Source organism: Anopheles funestus, chromosome 3RL (assembly GCF_943734845.2).
Source record: "Anopheles funestus chromosome 3RL, idAnoFuneDA-416_04, whole genome shotgun sequence".
Classification (NCBI taxonomy): Eukaryota; Metazoa; Arthropoda; class Insecta; order Diptera; family Culicidae; genus Anopheles; species Anopheles funestus.
The window spans coordinates 76,835,952-76,856,924 of NC_064599.1; the positions used below are offsets into that span (position 1 = coordinate 76,835,952).

Here is a 20,973-nt window from a genome sequence, read left to right on the forward strand (position 1 = left end):
TCACATTTTACAGCGATGCCCATCGATCAATTGATTTGGTCGGAATTGATTCAAAAGGAATCCATATCGTACGCAATGGTTATCATAATTTAACGCAGCAGAAAACGCATAACACGCATTCGAATTTCTTTTTTTGGAAATTTATCCTACCTCGTACGAAGCATAATGGACAACGCAACGAAAGCAAAAAAGAAAGAAAAGTTTCCTACGTAAACAACATGTTTGGCTCGTTTTGGGGGGCGGGTGCTGTGAGCCTTCTGATAATTATCTGAATAATTGCGATCTAGATCATGCAGAATCTTTCACTGCAGGTAGAAACTTGACCGCCTTTTTGGCGATTCGGGGGTGGATATCATTCTGTGTGAATGTGGAAAATGTAGGTGAACCGTAATATGGTACAGAATGCAAGAGGGAAAAGAAATCAAACGAGAAACCTATACGCAATGGAGTTTATTTCGGTATGATTCGGCCAAGTAGCAAATGTAGCACAAACGGTAACTCTAATGATGGTGATTGCTGCGAAACGAGAACAGGAGCTTTTTTCCCAGATTGAAATAAACAGAAAAAAAATCTACTTCCTTTAATCATGAAAGAAACCTCGGCACAATTAACCTAGAACGTGCATAATTAATTAGTTAAGTTTGAATGGCTAAAAAAAGGGTAATGCAAATGAGCTATCAATTGGTTGTAATGGTTAATATTTTTTCCTTTTTTATGTGTTCTATTTTAACGATTTTATATTGTAAAATATGTTTGAAGAATTATTTAGAGTTTTTTTCTCTTTTTTAATGGGCACATTGGGCAATGTATAAATTGTAATATCGTTTTTCCCAAAGAATTATTGTAATTATTATATAATTTCATTCATTTCTATATGAATTTATAAAATTTTTAATTCCTAAAAATGTTAAATTAAATGTGGAACATGTGATAAACGGCACTGGTCCACACGGCAGGACCGGGTTCAAATCCCAAATCTCATCCCCGTAGCAAGGACTGACTATCCGACTACGTGGTAAAAATAAGTCTAGTAAGCCAGAAATGGCCGGCGTGATCTGTAAGGTCGTTAACAGCCAAGAAGAGAGAAGAGAGAGAGAGACATGCCACAAACAAAATAAACTCTTAATTTAATAATTAGTTAAACAGTGTAACTTCTTGCGACATAACTCTGTAGATTGAGTGATTCGCTGACGATTGTATAGGTAACGCCTTAAAGTATGCAAAAACTACACTCAGAACAAAATATCATTGCATATGGGAAAGAAAGTTTAACTTCCAACGCAAGGAAGACGAAAAATTAGAAAGAACACTGCATAATTTTTTTTTTTTTTTTTTTTATTCATAAAGAACGGCCTGGCCGTATTGCTACTGCATAAATTTATATCCCTGTTAAATCCATCAAAATGGCTTCTGCAATGTCAAAATAAGTGTGTCGCGCGAGTGTCAGTTTCAACATACGCCTTTTTTAAAAATAATCTAGTTAGCAGATGTAAGCTTTGTGTGTGTTTATTTATCATACTAAATCCAAGTAACCTTTGCAGGAACTTTTCAGTTTGAAGTAGTACATCCACGTGAGCATTACAGGAATTTTACACTTTGTAATAATTTCCACAATTGCAAAAAGAATGGCTGAAAACGTTAATTTAGAAGATTCGGAGAAATGTATAATTGAGCTAGAATGTACGAAGGATTCTCAGCCATTCGAGGTAAGTAGAGCTTTGGGGATTTTGTTTTTTTGGTAAAGAACGCGAATTCCATTAGTGAACACATTTTCTTTTTATTTGACAGCCACGTACTGTGACGGTCGTAGCTGGAATTGAGCAAATTGTTGGTCGCTATCATAACAAGAAATCGAACGTACACCAGGAAGAAACTAGTCTTCTGTTTGATAACCGTACACTATCTCAGAACCATGCTGCATTATTCTATCAGGATGGAAAGCTGTATCTTAAGGTTGCCTATTCATTTGCCATCGTAAACTGATTGCTGTATATTTATAGCTTTTTTGCTATTATAGGATCTATGTAGCTTGAACGGGACACATCTTAATGGGAAATTTATTGGTCCCAATAGAGATAATAAGATCGAACCAACAGCACGAGAGTTGAAAACAGGTGATATATTGCGTTTCGGAAGACGTCGTGTCATTCAAAAACTTGGTGAAATCGTTAAACCGATTGAGGCAAAGCTGACAATCAAACATTCCGCATCATTTGAACAACCCAACGATCAGGCCGAAGATAGTATGATTTGTCATTCACACTATACACCCTTCGAAGGGCGAGATTTGGACACAACTATGATAGCGGTTGAACAACCCAAGAAAGAATTTATTTCTTCAACTGTCGTAAAGGTAATTAAAAGAAATTCTAAGAGCGAAACTGTGGATATCACCGAACGAGCAACGGAAACGGAGGGAGTGAATTCCCGCACCACATCAACGCAAATTTTACCGGAAGAGCTAGAGAAACAGACCAAATGCGAAAGTTGCGAATCTATATCAGAAGAGTTTTACAAATATCGAAAGCGAGCACTGCTAGTTATCGCGTTATGCTTGCTAGTTATCATATTTTACCAGCTATTTTGATGCTTTTAAAGCTGCCAATGGCAGGAAAGCGAATTAGTCGTAATTATTTCGTGAGTGTTATCCGTCGGAACACGAGTTTGTTAAATAAAAATTAATAATTTTACGATTTTTTAGGGCTTGATAGATTGATTTTGAAAGTGTATCGATTTTATTAGCCCCTAAGAGTATGCAATACACCGAACTCATATGCTTCAATAAATGCCGAAACGTTCACTATGGTGCGTGTCAGCCTAAATAGCGATATTTAAACGTTTCCATTATTATTTTAAATGCTGTAAAATGTTCAATGATGATATTAAAAACACAATTACCTTGTAGCACATTCACAGCTATTTCCATCATGCGGCTTAAGAAATGTCCAGCTTAGTTACATTTATGAGCCAACTGTGCAGAATAACATCGCAAAAGCTTGATGGTATTGAAGCGAAGTCCCACGGTGATGAGTTTGAAAATAACATCGCAAAACGTTAAGCGAGCTTTAGCCTTTAGGAGAGAAGTACACACTTAATAAGTCTTTAAACATTAGCATTTGTTGATAATTGATTGAACAAACAAAAATGTTGAATCGAAAAAGGAAACTGGATTCCTGAATAATTCAATTTTGTTTTCATAATTTTAATCTGCCTCACATCGAAACACAACTTCTCCAACATAGACTCAATTAATCTAATTGATCTGCATGATTGAATATCATTCAACTCTTAATGTAAAAGTTAGTCCGTATGAAAGTCATATTATCTCCTTCGTTGCGTCTTTAGAACTCGTCTTATCATTACTGAACAAATAAATAGCCTGCGGGCTTCAATTTAACCTTCCGCCCAGATGCACTTTGTTTGGTCAAGTCAGCAACAACATGATGACGCATCGCACCGGATCGTAGGTTGTTTCCGTTCGGCACAGCCGCAACTAGGCCAAACCGTCCGTAATCGAATGCACAAAGTATTATTTCATTTATGATCTAAGACACTCTAGACATCTAGCACAAAGTATCCGAAATGTGCCAGTAATATTCCATCGATCCATGGTTATGATACCAATTAACGATTATCGTATTTTGAACCGAACGGGCTATCAGAAGCTAACAAAGACGATTTTGCTGCCAAGCCGAACCAGTCGAACCAGTCAAACCAAAACAAATTGTATACAATTCTCTTATCTCTGCGTGGGTGTAGCGATAGAAAAAAAAATTATCGAATCAAACCAGTTTAAAGCGCTTAATTTGAGCTTTAAGAAATGAAATCTTTCTTTTTAGGTATTTGACAAATAACATATTACTTACACTAATCGCTATACTATTCCTAAAGGTTGCTATATGTGAGCTTCATATGTTTTCTTTTGTTCAACATATGTATTTCTTAAATGCATTTAGATTGTGGACGCAAGCGAATAAAAGTATTTTTAAAACCATGATTTATTAATTTTCTTCTAAAAATTACAAACAAAAATTAATCTCTTAAAGCATAGAATTACAATACAAATTATTAACTTTGCTAATAATTTACTATTTTCATTAAAATTCAAGAGCTCCGCTTATCCCTTGCCGGTACTTTCCGTTTCTTTTTATTCACAGCTTTTACTAAGTATACTATTTAAACGTAAATACGACTTCCTATATATTCAACATCGATTATTTGCCGGGAAGAACAGATCCAGTTCAACTAGGATCATGAATGTTACGATTACCAGATACGCAATGCCCAGCGCAAGTCCGACCAACTTCCGGAGCGTATACTTAGCAACGTATAATACAAGGTAGAGCGTAAAGATGGCACCAAAAAGGGCAAGCACTGAATACTGGATACCGTACGACTGGATTGCGATGTAAGCACCAGTTGAAGGACCGCCGTCGATCATTGTCCTGATGAACCAGGGCAATCCGAGCGAAAACAATATGGCGAGTGTATTCGCACCTAGCGAGTTAGAAACGCCCATGGCGCCATTACCTAGACGAAAGATAACCAACAAATACATGTATGTCTTAGAACATATAATGAGAATAAGAAGTAGGATATAGTTACCTCGTCGAATAAGTGTTACAGCTGACGCAGCTTCTGGCATGCAGCCACCAAATGCAAGGAACGTCATGCCCATCACTGTGTCCGGTATGCCGAAGGTATTACCAATGACTGAGATCATCCAGAACACGACATATGCACTCAATCCGATCCACCCAATGCAGCAGAGGAACGTCAGTGGGTAGAGTTTACGGAAGCGGAGTGGATCTGGTACGGTCAGAAACACAACTGACCGATACGGCCAGGTAAAGAACCACATGATCGTTTTCCAACCAGCGAAAGATGTTTCTGGTAGCCGCGTTAGTTCGTTCCACTTTACACTTTTCGGCGATTCCACGGTACTTTCACACCTTGTCGGATCTGTCGGCTCTACTGAACTGCCCGTAGGCGTATCTGAACTTGATTCCACTTTTTTACCGGTCTCATCATTTATTCCCACAAGAACACCATTGATAGCATGCCCTAAGATCGCGATCGAATACTTCCGGCCCACTTTGTGATCAATCGCACCATCTTCGGGTTCTGGTTCTAATCGCCCGCATAAATTCCAGCGGTTCTGTATGTAGTGTATGGCTAACCTTTTTAAACTTTCATTTTTAAACATCACCACAAAGTACAACACGTAGGTGATGCTGAAAAGCATCGCTTCATACCATTCAACTCGACCGTCCCAAACGCAAGCCACCAATAGTGTGGTGGATATGGTGACAATGATGGAATCCCGCGTCAATGGCCACCAATCAAGCTGCACGTGCTGTGAAGATGAAGGCAAACAGTCAGTTAAAGTCTTCCAAGAATTCCCAAGTGAAGTTAATGAATATTGAACACTACTCACCATCTTTGTCAGAAGTCCTACGAGAGCCGCTACACCGAGCGTATTAAACAGCATCGAACCCATGATCGTGCCGACCCCAATGTCCGAGTCGACTGCCAGCGTGCTGATGGTGTTGGTGAAAAATTCCGGCATCGAAGTAGCCGTCGCCATGAACGTGGCTGCCGCTACGTCCTGGGATAGCTTTAGATCCTCACACAAACACTCAACCGATGGTAGAAAGTACTCGCTGCAGACATACGCGAGCAACATGAAGAAATAGAGCGCAGCCAGAAAATGGAGCACAATTGCGCCCTGGAGTCGTTGCTCCTCGCTGAAAAGATCGGGCGGCAAATCGTCCAAACTGCTCGTAACGATGCATATCGATGGAGAACTCGACGAATTGTTCTGAGATTCGTCACCCGCCACAGTGTCGGATGTGTTTCCCGACTGAAAGTCAATGGTTGCCCTCGCAACAGGATCCGTTTCTCTGAACAGTGCAGTACCATTCCCATTGCCGTGTCTGTTGTGTAGTTTTGGAACTGTGAAACAAAAAAATGTATTTTAGAGATCCAAATTTCAAATTCAAATCTACACAAGCGATTGACTAGCGTCGTCTAGAAGAATACAGTTACTCGATCAAGTGACCACAGCATTACATTCAACGATTGTGATACAATTCTCGCGAACGTCTGGAACCCGCCAGTACTTGGGTGTGTTTGAATACACTATTTACAATGCTCATATTTGTGAACTCGCGCTATTGATCACGTTTTTGCAACGCAACCAGAGCTCCACTTTTTTTCTGAAGGACTTCTGAGTTTTATAACCTTGCAATGCAAGAAGGCAGCTTTCGTTCGGAAACCACTCGAGGACAGGCGACAACGAGTCGGGAATGTGTGCGCACAAGTAAATATCGGTGTGCTTGTTTTCACCTACTAAACACAACCTGTTGCCAAACACCAGATCAATAGGTAAGTGATTTGCTGTGATTTTTATTCATGAAAATTTTGTTCAGCACTTGAGACGAATCGCACAGAATACGGACCACTTTCTATTGAGCGATGCATATTTCATAGGTTGTATTACAAAACTCGGATAATTTTCACTACACTTATTGATCCTTGTAAAGCGATATATTGAGCATAAATTGTAACTATTTATTACCGAAAATCGCCACTATGTTTGGAACGCACAGTAGTAAGAGATATGCAGCACTAACAGTCCTATGACTGCCATTCCACAGTTGCACCATAGTTTTACATGAGCACTTTGCACTGTCACTGATTGAGGAATTAGAAAAATACTCGCACACTAGGATCAAATTCGTATTTCAAAAAGTAAAACACAGCAATTGTATCCGTCACGATAGAAACCGCTTTCACCGCTTCCTACGGTTAGATTTGAAGTGCGCTCCGAAGAAAGTAACTCCGACTGCTCGAGCTGCGTCCGAATGTCTACAGTCCGTGTTCCGATGGGAATCCCTTTTTGATTCACACTTCGTCCAGCACTGCATCTGATATCGACAGCGACGACTGTAATGGCCACGCAGCTAGCATTCGTCTTTACTGCGCTATTATCGACAGCGGAATGGCACCCGTCTACAAGTTCGCCGGCCATTACAGTACACCTGGGAACCCCTTCTGAAGGGTTTCTGCCTTACGCTCATCAGCTGTTCACAGTGAGTGTTCTGTATCATTCAGCTTCAGGCCTGAAAGCTTTTATTGCAAGATGGGTCCGTGCCGGTCACATTCCGTCTAGCTGCTTTGTTGTTAGTAGGGTTTATCAGGGTGTTTTAAAGTGGTGGGCCCGGACCAATGGGAACGGTACAAGGGTAATGTTTACCCACAGCGAATCTGTTATGAGTTCTAAGACAACAGACAAATATCCGGAATGCAACTAGAAGGGACTGAATGCTCAGGTGGTTACACGAAGGTGGCCACCAACAAAAGCTGCTTCCGGTTCTAATGTTGTTCAATCATATAGTTGGATCTGGATTCCGGTTTTATCGGTGAAAGTGCTACAGGTACATAAGAAGCTCAAGAAGAGGCACACACTACCCACCATTAAGGTGTAGCTTATCGATGAGAACCTACTGTTAGCGCCCTGGGTAACCTCTTGAACAATTATCAACTGAGAGACAATCGTCCAAGAAAACCTTAACATTGAACCAATCCGACTCTCATACACTCATAGCGACTCCTCAGTCAGAGTAGACAGTCGAGTGTTGCTTAGATTATTTTATTGATCCTCACTGACAGTGACACTTCAAACGGCGGTAAATAGCATCTGATATCAGTCATTGAGAGAAGTAAAAATTACTTCGCTATTTCAGCTCACTGATGGCACCAAATGTCTCTACTCATTTGTCTCTACTCTACAGTACGAAGAAGGAAAGCCCCAGGCGCCTTTCCAGAAAGATAACAAAATCAAAGCGTTGATGTCACGGCCACAGGTTTCTACCTATTTACAGAATGGGGGAGAGATCTTCCGGACATGGTGAGAGTGATGAAGATACGCACAAGATACGCATGGTACGAGCGCGAAAGTAAGTACATTACTCACACGAGCTGCATATAAAAGAGGCATCAGTGACGACAAAATGGCACCTTCGAGGAATCGAGTTAAATTAGATGCGTTGCATCCGTTAGAACGTCAAGAGATTAATTGAAGGGCTTCGTGAAACCGACACTGTCAATGATAACAGACGATAAGCGTAAGTCAAGTCTGTGAAAGGTCTTATGTTTGCAGCAATTCTAGCAACAACCAGAGGAATTTCACAGAAATTGTTCTTTATTGAAATAGTTTATCATTTGGTTATCTCTAGTAGTTTGTGTTGGATAACAAAATGTTACACTTCGCAATAGTTTCATAATCCTTCTTATGTGTGTTTATGTAATAATTACCCCCAAAACAGCATCATCATTACTGCTGACTTATCTGTAGTAACATCAAAGTATCAAATTTATCTTCTTTATCATGTTCGTCTCCCAACAAGCAGAGCAACATGTTTATTTGCGGTAATTAATACAAGATTGACGATAAAACAAATGTAAATGATGTTCAATGCTAATTCGGATCCATTGCGAAGTAATTTTCATGTCTTTTTTATAGTTTGTTCTAAACGGTTATAGAGTATTTTATTTTCATTGTGAACCGTTCAAATATCATCCATATTCATTACGGCTGATAGACCGTAGTAGAATGCGTACTGGTAATTTAAACCGTCTACCATTTGTTACCATTTACTGATGCATACCATTGTTCTTCTGCTTTCGCCCATTTTGTCGATCGTTTCTGCGACGTTGATTCGTGACAATTGTAGATCAAAATGTATAAAGAAGCAACGCTCAGAGAAAAGTCACAATTGTAGTCAGAGCAGTGTACATAAACAAACGTTGATAGTAAATCCGAGCGACTGTCGGCCGTTGGAGTATCCATCTGGTCAAACGTAAATATCACACTAACATATCCCAAAAACAAAAAATGTGTAACAATGCTGTTTGTGGTGATTAGTAGGATGTTCTGTAATTTCTAAACATTCTACAACTTAACTAGCACTACTATGATTAGCTGCGATCTACGGTACATAATCGTGTGTTATCGTGTGATCACGAAGGGTACATCCTTGGGAAGGGGATAGGGACAGAAGGTATCTAGTAAAACTAATCAATTTTATATCTGTAAGTGATCTTAACACTAACCATCACTCAAAGGCTATTTTCCTGAGCGTCTGGACACCTCCGGACAGGGGTTGAGCATTTTGTTGGGGAGTATTCCACTGGCTGTCACCGATTGAGAGTAGTAATGTGGCCGATATCTACGTAGAGTATATTATGCTGTGCAGGGATTGCCTAAAACGGTACCCTACTAACACTCTTCACCGGACGGAATGATAACATCCAGCTCGTTCAAGATCATGAAGGCGACAATGATACCGTATCCGACGAACAAAACCACTCCGACGCGCTTTCGCAGCTTATATACAGCCACGTAGATCACGATGTACAACCACGCAATCGCACCAAGCAAAGCAATAATCGAGTATTGTAGTCCGTACGAGGAAATCACCAGGTACGCATTGACGCCACTTCCGCCATCAGCCAGCGTACGGATGAACCAGGGTAAGCCAAGCGAAAACAAGATAGCGAGCGAGTTGGCACCCATCGCATTTGAAACACCCATGGCACCGCTACCGGAGCGAATGACCAACACTGCTGACACGGCTTCCGGCATGCATCCACCAAAGGCCAGGAACGTCAAACCCATCACCGACTCGGGGATGTCGAACGTGTACCCGATGATCGAGAGCAACCAGAAGATCATGAAGGCACAACCGGCAAGATACGCGACGCACATGATGAACGTAAGTGGATACCACCGGCGCATTCTGGCAGGGGACGGAATGGTAAAGTGGGTGATGAATCGTAGTGGCCAACTGTACCACCACCAAACCGCCCGGTACCAAGTTTCTGACGAGATCTTCCACAGTGTCATATCATCATACTCGCCCGGGTCTTCTACGACATGACGAGCGGGAACTAAAACAGAACGTGACGTAGAATTCTTTGAGATCAGTACTCCCGAAAGGTGACAACTGAACTGGAGCGGAGCTGAATACTTACTCTGTAATTCACCCATTTTCATCTTAGTCTCAGCCATCTGCTCGGACAGAATCGAAGCCGTCGATGCACGGAACGCTGGTTTCTCGAGCGTTTTCCGCGCAAGGTTTGGTATGGTGGCAATTTCCTGCTGTGCCTCTGCTTCTGCCGCGATCCTTTCGTCTTCCTCAATGTTGCGAATAACGCGCGCACAAAGATTCCACTTCACCTCGATGTACTTCTTTGCAACCCTCATCAGCCGTTTGTTTTGAAACATCAGTACGAAGTAGACGAAAAACAGGATGAAAAACACCATTGCCTCGTACCAATAGATTCGGCCGTCCCAGGCAAATCCAATGAGTAGCGCAACGTGTGCAGAGAACACGATCGAGTCACGTGTTAATGGCCACCAGTCCAGCTGAACAGGCTGTTGATTAAGGAGAATGTTAAATATATTAAGTGTTCCCTTTGGAAAAAAAATATTTTGCTTACCGATTTTGTTGCCAATCCAGCTAATCCTGCCACACCGAGCGTGTTAAAGAGCAGCGAACCCATAACCGTTCCGAGTCCCATATCGGAGTCTGCAATGAACGTACTGATGGTGTTGGTGAAAAATTCCGGCATGGTGGAAGCGACGGCCATGAACGTAGCGGCTGCAACATCCTGCAAAAGAGGGTTCAACGGAACGTCACTAAATGTCCCAAGACAGCAAACTGTTCTCAACTTGCTCATGCAATTGTCCAAAATTCAGCACCTAGAGCTGATATCAGCTGGCAGTACATGGATCTTCACTGCAGTAATCGAGCCGGATCAAGTTCGCACACCGCAGTGTGATACTACAAATGATTGATAGGGCACGTGCTCTCAATTTTCGGCTGGGGGGGGGGGAGCCAGGTGTGACCAAACACGGTGTAACACATGAATTGAGCAGGGTCTAGTAAATCACTCACGCTAATCGCTACACGGTTCGAGGCTGATAAAGCAATCCCGATTATGCGAGGTGTCGATTGAATTGAATGAAGTTTTGTGCGGAGATGGAGGAAAGATTTATGTGAACCACTATGTTAAGAACGATTGGATTTATATCCATCAATTCAGAGATTAAAATGTTCGACATATTAGATCGTATCAATTCAATTCGATCTTATGGCTATTGAGATGTAAATCACATGCACATCTTCACGAATTCTACTGTATTATTAGTAACCCTTGTAGCACAAAAAGAAAATCAGTTTAAAGTACAAAATACAACACGATATTTTTTATGATTCACTATGCATGTCTTATCAAGGCATCGTGATAACATGGCTACAGTTCAATAGCTGCTTTGTTTACTATACGTACGGAGATGGTCTTGGTAATTTAATTTTCAATATCTCTTGTACACCTTGCCTCTATTTTATACTGCAATGCCATTCCCGATCGAAATTGATAAAACTTGCGAACCTGATTTTTCTTATCATTTATCTATCGTGTAGTCTTAATCACACGTTGGATTAGTTATCACGTTCTTTGGAGCTTAAGTTCGGCCAAAGTGAATCTCTAGCATGGTGCTCTGTACACTCTTGCTTTAACCGACCGCTAATTATCATTTCACTGGTGACTGGTGGGCGCCGAATTGCGCATCGCATATTTGTTTATTTTTGGAAGGGAATGGCTAAATCATTTACGCTAATACATTTACCTGTGTGAGATTAAGATCCTCGCAGATACACTCAACCGAGGGTAGGAAATATTCGCTACAAATGTATGCCACCATCGTAAAGAAGTAGATCGCACCAACGAAGTGAAGCACGATAGCACCCTGCAGTCGTTGTTCCTCTGTTCAAGATTAAAGAAAAAGCATAATAAGTATATCCAATTTATACTCAACGGCAGTAAGTAAGGTGGATTGATTCACTTACGTGTAAATATGTCATCCGGTAAATCGTCCAGCGATGAACCGCCGGCGCAGAACACTTGCACCTTCTTGCCGTCGGGCAAAACGTCGTAGTTGATCCTTCGCCAGGGATACCAGTGCCAGGTGAGCTTCTCCAGCTCTATCCTTTCGTCCAGTGTTAAGTGTATCGGTATTGCTACGGTGGAATTGTCCGGGAGCGAGTAAAAATTTAGCTCCGTCGTTGTGTCCACTAAAGGATCCGTAGAAATATCTGCAAGCAAATGCGAATTAAACAACTTGAACTATTTAAAACTAACAATTCTACTGCAAATATGAGTCTAAGATAGTAAGGTTTCTAATATGTTGAATTCTGTAAACGATCAGTTAGAATTCATACATTTAAGCGTTTCTATATATTTGAAAAAACGTGTTAACTATATCGAATAAATAAAAATAAATTTATATCGCTTTATGCGAAGGGGTTTTTTTAATAACAAAATTATCAATATTAACGACATTGATATTTCAACCCTGTAACATTATAAACAAAATCTTGTCACTGCTTTTCTTGCAAGAAGGAAGATTTTTATCAATATCTTATATTAATGATTTTTTTTTCTTAAGGTAGAATGGCCTGCCGTATTGATTTATATTAATGATAGTTATAATTTTAAAAACTTCCCGTAAAAAAATCACAACAAACTCACCTAGATGGCTGATATCGTAAGTTTTGCTATCGATCACTACCATAGACATTGCCACTGGAATTAAAAGCACAAATGTGCTGACCGTCCGTAGACGGCTTAGAACCGGTGTCATTCTGACAGTATGTCCCAAGGACTCACACTACTAAGCGAATGTATTGGTTACGTTGTTCGATTCTTCACTGCAGAAAACACCAACATACACTTTGCAGGGATGAGCTACGATACACTTATGGTTAATAGTGTGAACTAACTCTCATGTAACTGCTTCCGCACCGCACGCCAACACTTTGCAAAAATGCACTGTTTCGGTTGCACACATTCACTTTGGTTTAATGATCAATCATAAATATACACTCAGTGGTACATATTATTGCGCGTTTTTTTTAACTTTGCTATACTTGGTTACACTTTCTCTTACTCTCGACTTCTCGACAAGAGTACAACGGTAAATATACGGCACGCCACGGTAAATATACGGCACCAAAATGTGTTGTGCTATTGCAATTTAACAATATTCACTTTTTTCGTTTTGCAGCTTTATCCAGTGTAAGTTCTTAGCAGTGCAAGCTTTGGGAAAGGACTGCAATAGCTGACAAACGTACGCTTGCTACAGCCTCCAAAGCTACTGTTTTGTAGCAACTCGTCCGCATGAGTCGCTGCCCAATGCGTTACTGAGCCGTGTCTGTGAGACGTTGGTAGATTTTTGGCGACTCCACTGACCAGCACTGTAAGGCGGGTCGATAGCAATCAATGTGTGCGTCTTTATCAAGCGCACTTAAGGCCGGTTTTGATTTCGGTAACAAATTCTAATATCCGATGTTCGGGATGGTCGGCTTTACGATCGCACACGACACATTGCTTGCGCGATGCTACAAACGTCGCATTTTTCGGGATTATGATCAACAGTGTGGTGGGTTTTGATAAGCCTCGTTCGCCTATCAGATACCAATCGAGATTGGGACGTACGTTAATCCATTCATGGATTTGATCAGTATCATATGCTGGTGACTGGTGAGTTTCTAATTGCTGTGATTTTGTATTTCATCATCATTTAGCGGTTTTAGGTACGTCAATGGTAATAGAATTTGTCGCACAAATTATGTCTTAAAGAAAAAAAATACTGTTAACATAGCAACTTCATTGGATTTTTGTTCTCTTTTGGCATGATCATATTCTAATTAGCTGATTGGTCATTTTGAGTTAAATATAATAATATCCTTCATTAATATAATAGAGCTCAAGCTTAACGCGACGAACCGAACTACAAACAATAAGCAAACATTCTTATTTTCATTTATTCAGATATTGTATTTATTTACTTTCTTAATTAAAATTTGATGGTCGTTAATACGAGAACGGGAATAATGAAGATCAGACTGATCTTCACTTACAGGAAGTACAGTACTGAGATCTAACGAATAGCAGCCATCCTTGTTCTGATTTCGATGATTCAACAGCTGAAGATTATGCGTACGTAAAGTTGCGTAAAACGCAACTCCCACATTCCCTACATTCATAACTAAGCTCTTACCGGTTCTAGCCTATGCACCATTTAGTCATCAATTAATCCGTTTACAGCAAAAACAAAAAAAAAAACAAAACACCAAACATTTCACTCGACCTACGACCGGTATTTTTCGGTTTGCCAAGAAATCCTAATGCCATAAATTAATAAAAAGCCATTCGGTTCCCACTGGTAGATAATCGTCACTCAAATCTCATGCTTTGGTGAAGCTCCCAGTGGGCGACAGCTTTATTTTATATCGCTAAGATTTATTGCCTTTCCCCCCTTGGGTACCAGGCCATAAAAATCACGGCCCTTTCAAGTGGCGATACGGCCGTTGATTTTTAGTTTGCAACCGGTGTCATGTTTATTTTGGTTTAATATCGCCACTCGTGCTACAGATTAAGGTATAGGATATGTGAAGATAAACATCTCAATTATTTTATTGCATTCACATTCTGCAGTGCGATAGGATGATGTTAACAAGACTTTGTGAGATTTAAATATTTAAATCATTTTTTATTCACTGTATAACGAAACGAATTGTAAAAATATAGACATCGAAAGATACTTCATGTATTTCCTTACAAATACTAATCTCATTTTGCATTTAATCTTGAAAACGTGTCGTAAATGATTGCACACCCACCATATCAATATAATCGTGACGCACTTGTTTTTGTTGTTTATTTGTTTTTATTTCAATTTCCGAAGTGTATTATCCTTTTCCATTATCATCACCACATGCCATGTTCGGAACGTTGTGCGACCCAAGCTTAGTCATCGAGAGCATATTCCCCTATGAGAATTATAATTTCGCATCCTTATCTAGCTAGCTTCAATTAAACTGTCCCTTAGTACCGTTACCGACAATGATTAGAGAGAAAAAAGTATATCAACACCGAAATCCGATGGGAAAATAATTGATTTATCTATTAGTAATGCGGAAACATGGGTAAAGCGATCACAAAGCGAACTACCCGGCGAGTTGATTGAACACGATTTCTGTCCTGGCTGGACAGCTCGCTATGTGATTCGAACAGCAGTTCCTGCGTCATTTGGAAGGACGTAAAACGATGGCATGACGCAAATGCCGGTGTATTGTGCAGATGTTCTTCCGGATGTGAATGGCATTAGATTGAATCAGTTTTTTTTTATAATTCTTCGACGATTTTTTATACCCATACTATCGATATTTGCTTGGAGGAATACTCGATCTCATACTCATAACTATATATATAACTTAGAAATATTTTAGATATTTCACTTTGCTGTTAATAATGCTTCACTTTACCAAGAATAAAACCACATGGTTTTTAAAGGATAATGGACACAACTCCTACTCAATATTTCGGCATCATGTTTCTCCATATATCCGAGTAAAGAAAACTAAGAATTTTTTTACTAACTGAAGCAAATATTTAATGCACTAGATGAAATAGGACTAACAACTGGAAGTTCAATACTTCCATGTTCAATGAAACATAAAATTTCTCACATCGCCTGGGAGTACCTAAATGTACGGAAAGAGATGACAACCTTAATATTCAGAACAGCAACAAACAATCGCATTCGTTTTGTACAATTTGTCTATTCCATTCGCATTGTTATACGAACGAGTCTTTGCGCGTTGCAATACGTCTTTCTCAGCAGTGGCGGAGTAACCTGTGGGCGAAGTGGACGAAGAGGGCGTCCTCATATCCCCAACGCCTTCTTTCAGGGGTCGCCACTAGTGCTGTGAATTTGTAGGTAGGTCAGTTGATTTGATCTGATCCGTGGCTAAAAGATCTGATCATATTCAATAATGACGGATCAAATGATCCGGAATCACCTTTGTATGGCAATGTGATCCGAATAATCCGGGATCACCTTTGTATGACAAAGTTCATTCTTTGTATGTCGAAGTGATTCGGAAAGATCTACGATGAACTTTGTTACAAAGGACCCCAGTTGTTACTGGTGGTCTCCATATAAATGCTCTGGTCACCAATTTAGAAATTCCTACAGCGTAGTTGTTCGACATCCGAAGAACTTCATTCGCTATTGTTCCTCAGAGACTTCAGACCAAACAACGTCCACCTGGACGCTCCAATAACACTGCGCAAACCATGTGAATTTACGCTAGATGTACTAGATTATCCTAGCTTTTCGTCAAGAACCACTCCTAGATTACTTACGCAGCTTTTACGGCTAAAGGCAGTGATCGTTATGGTATACTCGCAAAATTGAAACGAAATGATAGCGCATTCCTCGACGCACAACTTCAACTTATTCGAACTGCACCAGAACTGGAACGCCCTTCAGGACATTCTAAAGACGCAGCTGGTCTTCATGGTTGCGGATCAGAATCTACAGTTTCGCTTCGAAGTAACTACCAAGAGGAAGTTCACGTGTGACGTCGTTCAGGTCATAAAATCACAAAATCTTGAAGAGATTACATTGCTCCATCCACAGCAGACATTCCCAGTTTAACAATGTGATATGCTATTAGTCTGCAAAACGAAGGACTTCTTTCTTATTCTTTAAATTTGTAATTTTCTATGTTTTGTTTTGTTACTCTTTCCTTAATTGTATTCACAAATGGTTTTATCTTGATGTATCTTCTTTATTGATCGCAGCTAAATTTGTTTGTTCACGATAAAATCATACTTTAAATAGCCTTTCAACACATTAATCCTACTCGCTAACAATCTATAGATTAGTTATTGATCCTGCACTAGTCATGCTCGAAGAATTTCAAACTACCGTTAATCGATTGTCCCTTCGTAGCACCATCGTCTGAATATCAGTGGGCGCAAGTGGGTAGATTCACTGGGAAAAACACATTCAGCTCGATCAGACTTGACACCGTAAGGAAGCCAATGTACATCGAAAGACAGGTCAATCCCACCTTCCAATCAAGTTTGAACCGATTGCACCAAAACGCAAGGTACAGTCCGCACAGTGTCGACAATAAGGAGATGGCAGAGTAGGTAAGCCCGGACGAGTTGAGCGTAACCCACCGTTCACCTGGGACGGCCGGGAAGGCGAGCGATTTAATTAGCCATGGCAGTCCAAGGCACAGCAAAATGTCAAACGTGTTCGATCCGATAGAATTGCTAATACCCATCTCACCGTGACCCTGGTTCGTTACGATAATGCTGGACACTGCTTCCGGCACACTGGTACCTGCCGCCAGAAACGTTAGTCCCATCACTGAGTCCGGTATGTCGATTGTATCACCTTGAAAATAGCGAAAGAATGGTTGATTATCTTTGAGAAGGTGGTTGGCCACCAGAGAAAAGCCTCTCTTCTTCCTCTCCTCTCGTACGGCCAGTTGTGACCAGACGCTTACCGACGACCGTAATGAGGAACGCGACAAAATACGACGTAATGCCAATCCAGAAGATACAGGCGAAGAATGTTACCAGACGTAGGCGAGGATAGCGTCGACAGTCTGGGATGGTTGCCCACAGTATGAAGGTGATTGGCCAGCGGCACACAAACGCCAGCAGGCTGTCGTCCCGATGGTTCCAGGGTGAGGTCGCCAACTCTGGAGGGCGCGAAAACATCGTAAGTAACAGGCGAACTTTTAATCGAGAGAGCTCTTGAGGTGGAGTTCGATTTTGCACATCCTTGCCACTTACCGTACTCCTCGAAGCTGTCATCGCTAGCATCGCTGTCGCAGGCATGTTGGCCATTGGTACCGTTCTTGTTACCAGCAGCAGCAGGTGTTGACTTTCCATTTGCTCCGTTGGAAAGGAGTGGCGAAATTTCCGTTACCTCCGTGTACGGACGGATGTATGATTTTCGGCGGAAAGTTTTCGACATAAAGCGATTGATCGTATCGTTGCAGTACATCGCTACAATATATAGAGTAAAGCAAAATTGTAGTAAGTTATGGAAAACTTTCAACCCATATGCTACACAGAAATCTTTCTTAAAGGTATTTTTTTATTTTGGGACCATCTTAATATGTGACTATCTATGGCTTGTCCTATCCTTCACTGAAAAGTTGATCCTTCTAAAACACATCTATTCTCGCTACCAGAATCAGAATTAGGGCACACATTTATGACCTTAACTAGATTAAGTTGATAAACCAATTACGCCCAAAAATCCTTCATGCTTCTTGAAAATTCTTCACAACTTCATTCATCTGCCTTTGAACTTTTAGCTTAGGAATTGTTACCTTGTATTAACAAACCATTCATGTCTATTCCATCAACATAAATTTTCCATCGATCTACGTCAATTCCTGAACCGATCGTACGTCAACCACGAATCAATATTTACATGCGATAAAGTTCGCTTCAGTTTCCGTCATGACGCACGACATAAAATTTGAGCGAGGCTGAAAATAATTAATCTCCAAGCATTTTGTATCACTGGCGCACGACAAAGTACACTATCAGCACTCAAACCTACGAACCACGCTATTCACTGTAATGAATGAGATAATTTAATTCTCATCTCATCTATCTCTCCCGCTTATGCGCCGAGCAAGATTCCACGGGGGCGAAAAGATGCTTATCCAAACAATTCCAACGGTGAACGAATTGTGCCGAAAAAGAGCAAATCACACAGACAGCTTATGTCAAGTTCAGTGCCATTTCAACGCGCTCGAAGTGGCCAAACCGAAAGTGACGAAAGATTAAGCTATTTATCCTAGGTCCAAGTCCATCCATCTTCGTTTGGCATACATTGTTGCGCTTACGGTTTGCCTCGTGGCATAATATATTGTTGGTGTGTCTTATCGGCCACGGCAAGTGCACCGTTACCGTGTGCCGCAACCTACATTGCACGATGACAAGTGCAGTTTAGAATAAACAGAAAAAAAATATCAAGAAAACCTCCGGTCTTGCGAATTCGACCAGTTGCTGAGAGTTGAGATGCCGGCGGGCAGTAAGCTTGACTAGACAATGCTTAAAACATTGTGTTAGTTTTTGTGTAGATATTTCATTTATGACTTAATGGCACTTTTTGGAAGATTGTTAGATAAGGAAATGCTATTATACAATTTTAACAAATCAGTCCAAAGATTTGTCCCAAGATGTTTCTATCGATTGTTACTCACCTGTAATGTAAAACACGTATGCCGATACTAAAACTGTGGCCTCGTACCACATTACCCGGCCATCGTAGAGGACCGCAATTAAACCTATCACCGCCATTCCATACATCATGGAATCTCGTGTCACGGGCCACCATCTTAGTTGCACGACCTAGTTACAGATATTGAATGATATGTCATGAATGTTATCTGCAAGCATCGAAAAGGATCTTTACCTGTCCGCCTAAGAGTCCGCAAACGGCTGGTACCGCTAGAATATTAAACACAGCCGATCCTACGACGGCTCCCACACCCAGATCACCCTTCGTGACGAACGTGCCTACACAATTGATGAACAACTCCGGGCTAGAGGAAGCTGCAGCCATAAACGTTGCACCCGCGACATCTTCCTTTACCTGTAACTCTGTGATCGACGATGGATGATAGGAAGGAAAGATCGATCGATTAGCATCTCCCAACATTACCAGCCACCGAAGGTTTAGGGGGTAATTTACTTTTGCACATCAGCTCGATCGCAGGAACAAAGTAGTCATCACACACGATGGCAAGCAGCCAGAAGCAGTAGCAGGCAATGACCACGTGCACCAATATCCAACCGTGTCGTCGATCTTCGCGCGTAAATCCATCGGATGGAAATTCAAAGATGGCGGCCGGTGTACAGTTGCGCTCAGTTGCTGGACGATCGGTAGCGTTGGTAATTCCGTCCTCCGCTGTAACGCTGGTGCTGAGCTCCGGTGGAAACGTTCCGTTAAGCAGATCCAACAGTTCTACTTCACTTTGAGGAATTGTTAGTAGCCTGCGCGCACCAACAGTACCGTCGTCCATTGCTGACTGGGCGCCATAATTGCTTGCTTTGCTGGGACTCGGTGCTAGGGCAAGATTTAACACGTGTAACGAACCAAGACACAGCACAAACAACACACGCAGTACAAACGCAACCCGTATTCGACGGTTGCGAATGCCGCAGAACGAGTTTTCGCTTAACGTTTTAGTCCCAGGTTTGACCATCTCACGAGCCGCTCGAACGGATGATCGGTAGGCGCTGTGTACAATGTCCTAGGTAACTACGCTTCACTCGGCTGTTAACTACACTTTGTTCGGCGGTCAGAGAGCACACTCGAAGCGTCACTCGCACGCAAGCCGTAGCTGGTGGATAAAGAAAGTCAATCTGCCCGTTCCGGTGCGCTTTTATAGTCCAATTTCTCAATACATTGTCTACAACAGGCAAATCTACAGCATCTGTCCTGCTCGAGCATGTTGGGCCGGACCGATACCGAGGGTCAAGATGCGGATGTTGTCAGATTGGTAAGCAGCGTTTGTTGTTTGCGGTGCAGTACGATGTGAGTGTGCGCTGTGGCCATCATAAATCAACAACACACATCCATCCTGCACTGTTCGTACGCCCCGCGTAGTGCACCGTTGTCCCTTTTTACATGGCAGATCGGTCAACTTGGGTGCGGGAGAGATAAGCGACAGAAATGCAACCAGATGAGTAGTTACATGTGATGGATGCTGTATTACTGTGTCAGCCATTGCAATTGTTGTAAGCGTACTAAACTTTCCAAAAATCATTAGAATTTCATGCTAAATCATACAGTTGATAATTGAGATTGATTTACAGTAAAGGACATTAAAACGGAGAAATTAAACCACCATCACATCTCCCGATTTTCATCTGAACAGGTGAGTTTCTTCATGTCTTTAATCGGTGCCTTGTCGTACTACAGTGCATCATCTTCAATATTTGCTCGACAGTGATAGAGCTTTGGTTTGTGCCTTCGTTTACACACAGATGAAGAATGAAGCGAGAGTGAGT

General features: G+C 41.3%; 4 protein-coding genes across 4 annotated transcripts; 1 reads left to right on the forward strand and 3 right to left on the reverse strand.

Annotated features, from left to right (window-relative positions):
* Nucleotides 1-1,373: 1,373 nt before the first annotated feature.
* LOC125767076 (uncharacterized) lies at nt 1,374-2,698 on the forward strand. Its single transcript, XM_049433328.1, has 3 exons — nt 1,374-1,706; nt 1,789-1,953; nt 2,018-2,698. Exons 1-3 carry the CDS (start codon nt 1,626-1,628, stop codon nt 2,585-2,587), a joined length of 816 nt encoding a protein of 271 aa, XP_049289285.1. The 5' UTR covers nt 1,374-1,625; the 3' UTR covers nt 2,588-2,698.
* A 1,276-nt stretch (nt 2,699-3,974) lies between these two features.
* Nucleotides 3,975-7,487, reverse strand: LOC125767021 (sodium/potassium/calcium exchanger 4-like). The gene is made up of 4 exons (XM_049433241.1): nt 6,581-7,487; nt 5,438-5,955; nt 4,606-5,356; nt 3,975-4,530 (listed from the first exon to the last, which is right to left on the reverse strand). The coding sequence occupies exons 1-4, from the start codon at nt 6,666-6,668 to the stop codon at nt 4,205-4,207; spliced, it is 1,683 nt and encodes a 560-aa protein (XP_049289198.1). The 5' UTR covers nt 6,669-7,487; the 3' UTR covers nt 3,975-4,204.
* Nucleotides 7,488-8,224: 737 nt separating this feature from the next.
* Nucleotides 8,225-13,742, reverse strand: LOC125767013 (sodium/potassium/calcium exchanger 4-like). Its single transcript, XM_049433225.1, has 6 exons — nt 12,601-13,742; nt 11,919-12,164; nt 11,699-11,835; nt 10,507-10,677; nt 10,039-10,441; nt 8,225-9,954 (listed from the first exon to the last, which is right to left on the reverse strand). Exons 1-6 carry the CDS (start codon nt 12,710-12,712, stop codon nt 9,284-9,286), a joined length of 1,740 nt encoding a protein of 579 aa, XP_049289182.1. The 5' UTR covers nt 12,713-13,742; the 3' UTR covers nt 8,225-9,283.
* A 2,946-nt stretch (nt 13,743-16,688) lies between these two features.
* Nucleotides 16,689-20,339, reverse strand: LOC125767017 (sodium/potassium/calcium exchanger 3-like). The gene is made up of 6 exons (XM_049433228.1): nt 19,652-20,339; nt 19,373-19,560; nt 19,161-19,308; nt 17,731-17,946; nt 17,439-17,636; nt 16,689-17,326 (listed from the first exon to the last, which is right to left on the reverse strand). Exons 1-6 carry the CDS (start codon nt 20,163-20,165, stop codon nt 16,890-16,892), a joined length of 1,701 nt encoding a protein of 566 aa, XP_049289185.1. The 5' UTR covers nt 20,166-20,339; the 3' UTR covers nt 16,689-16,889.
* Between the last annotated feature and the right edge of the window lie 634 nt (nt 20,340-20,973).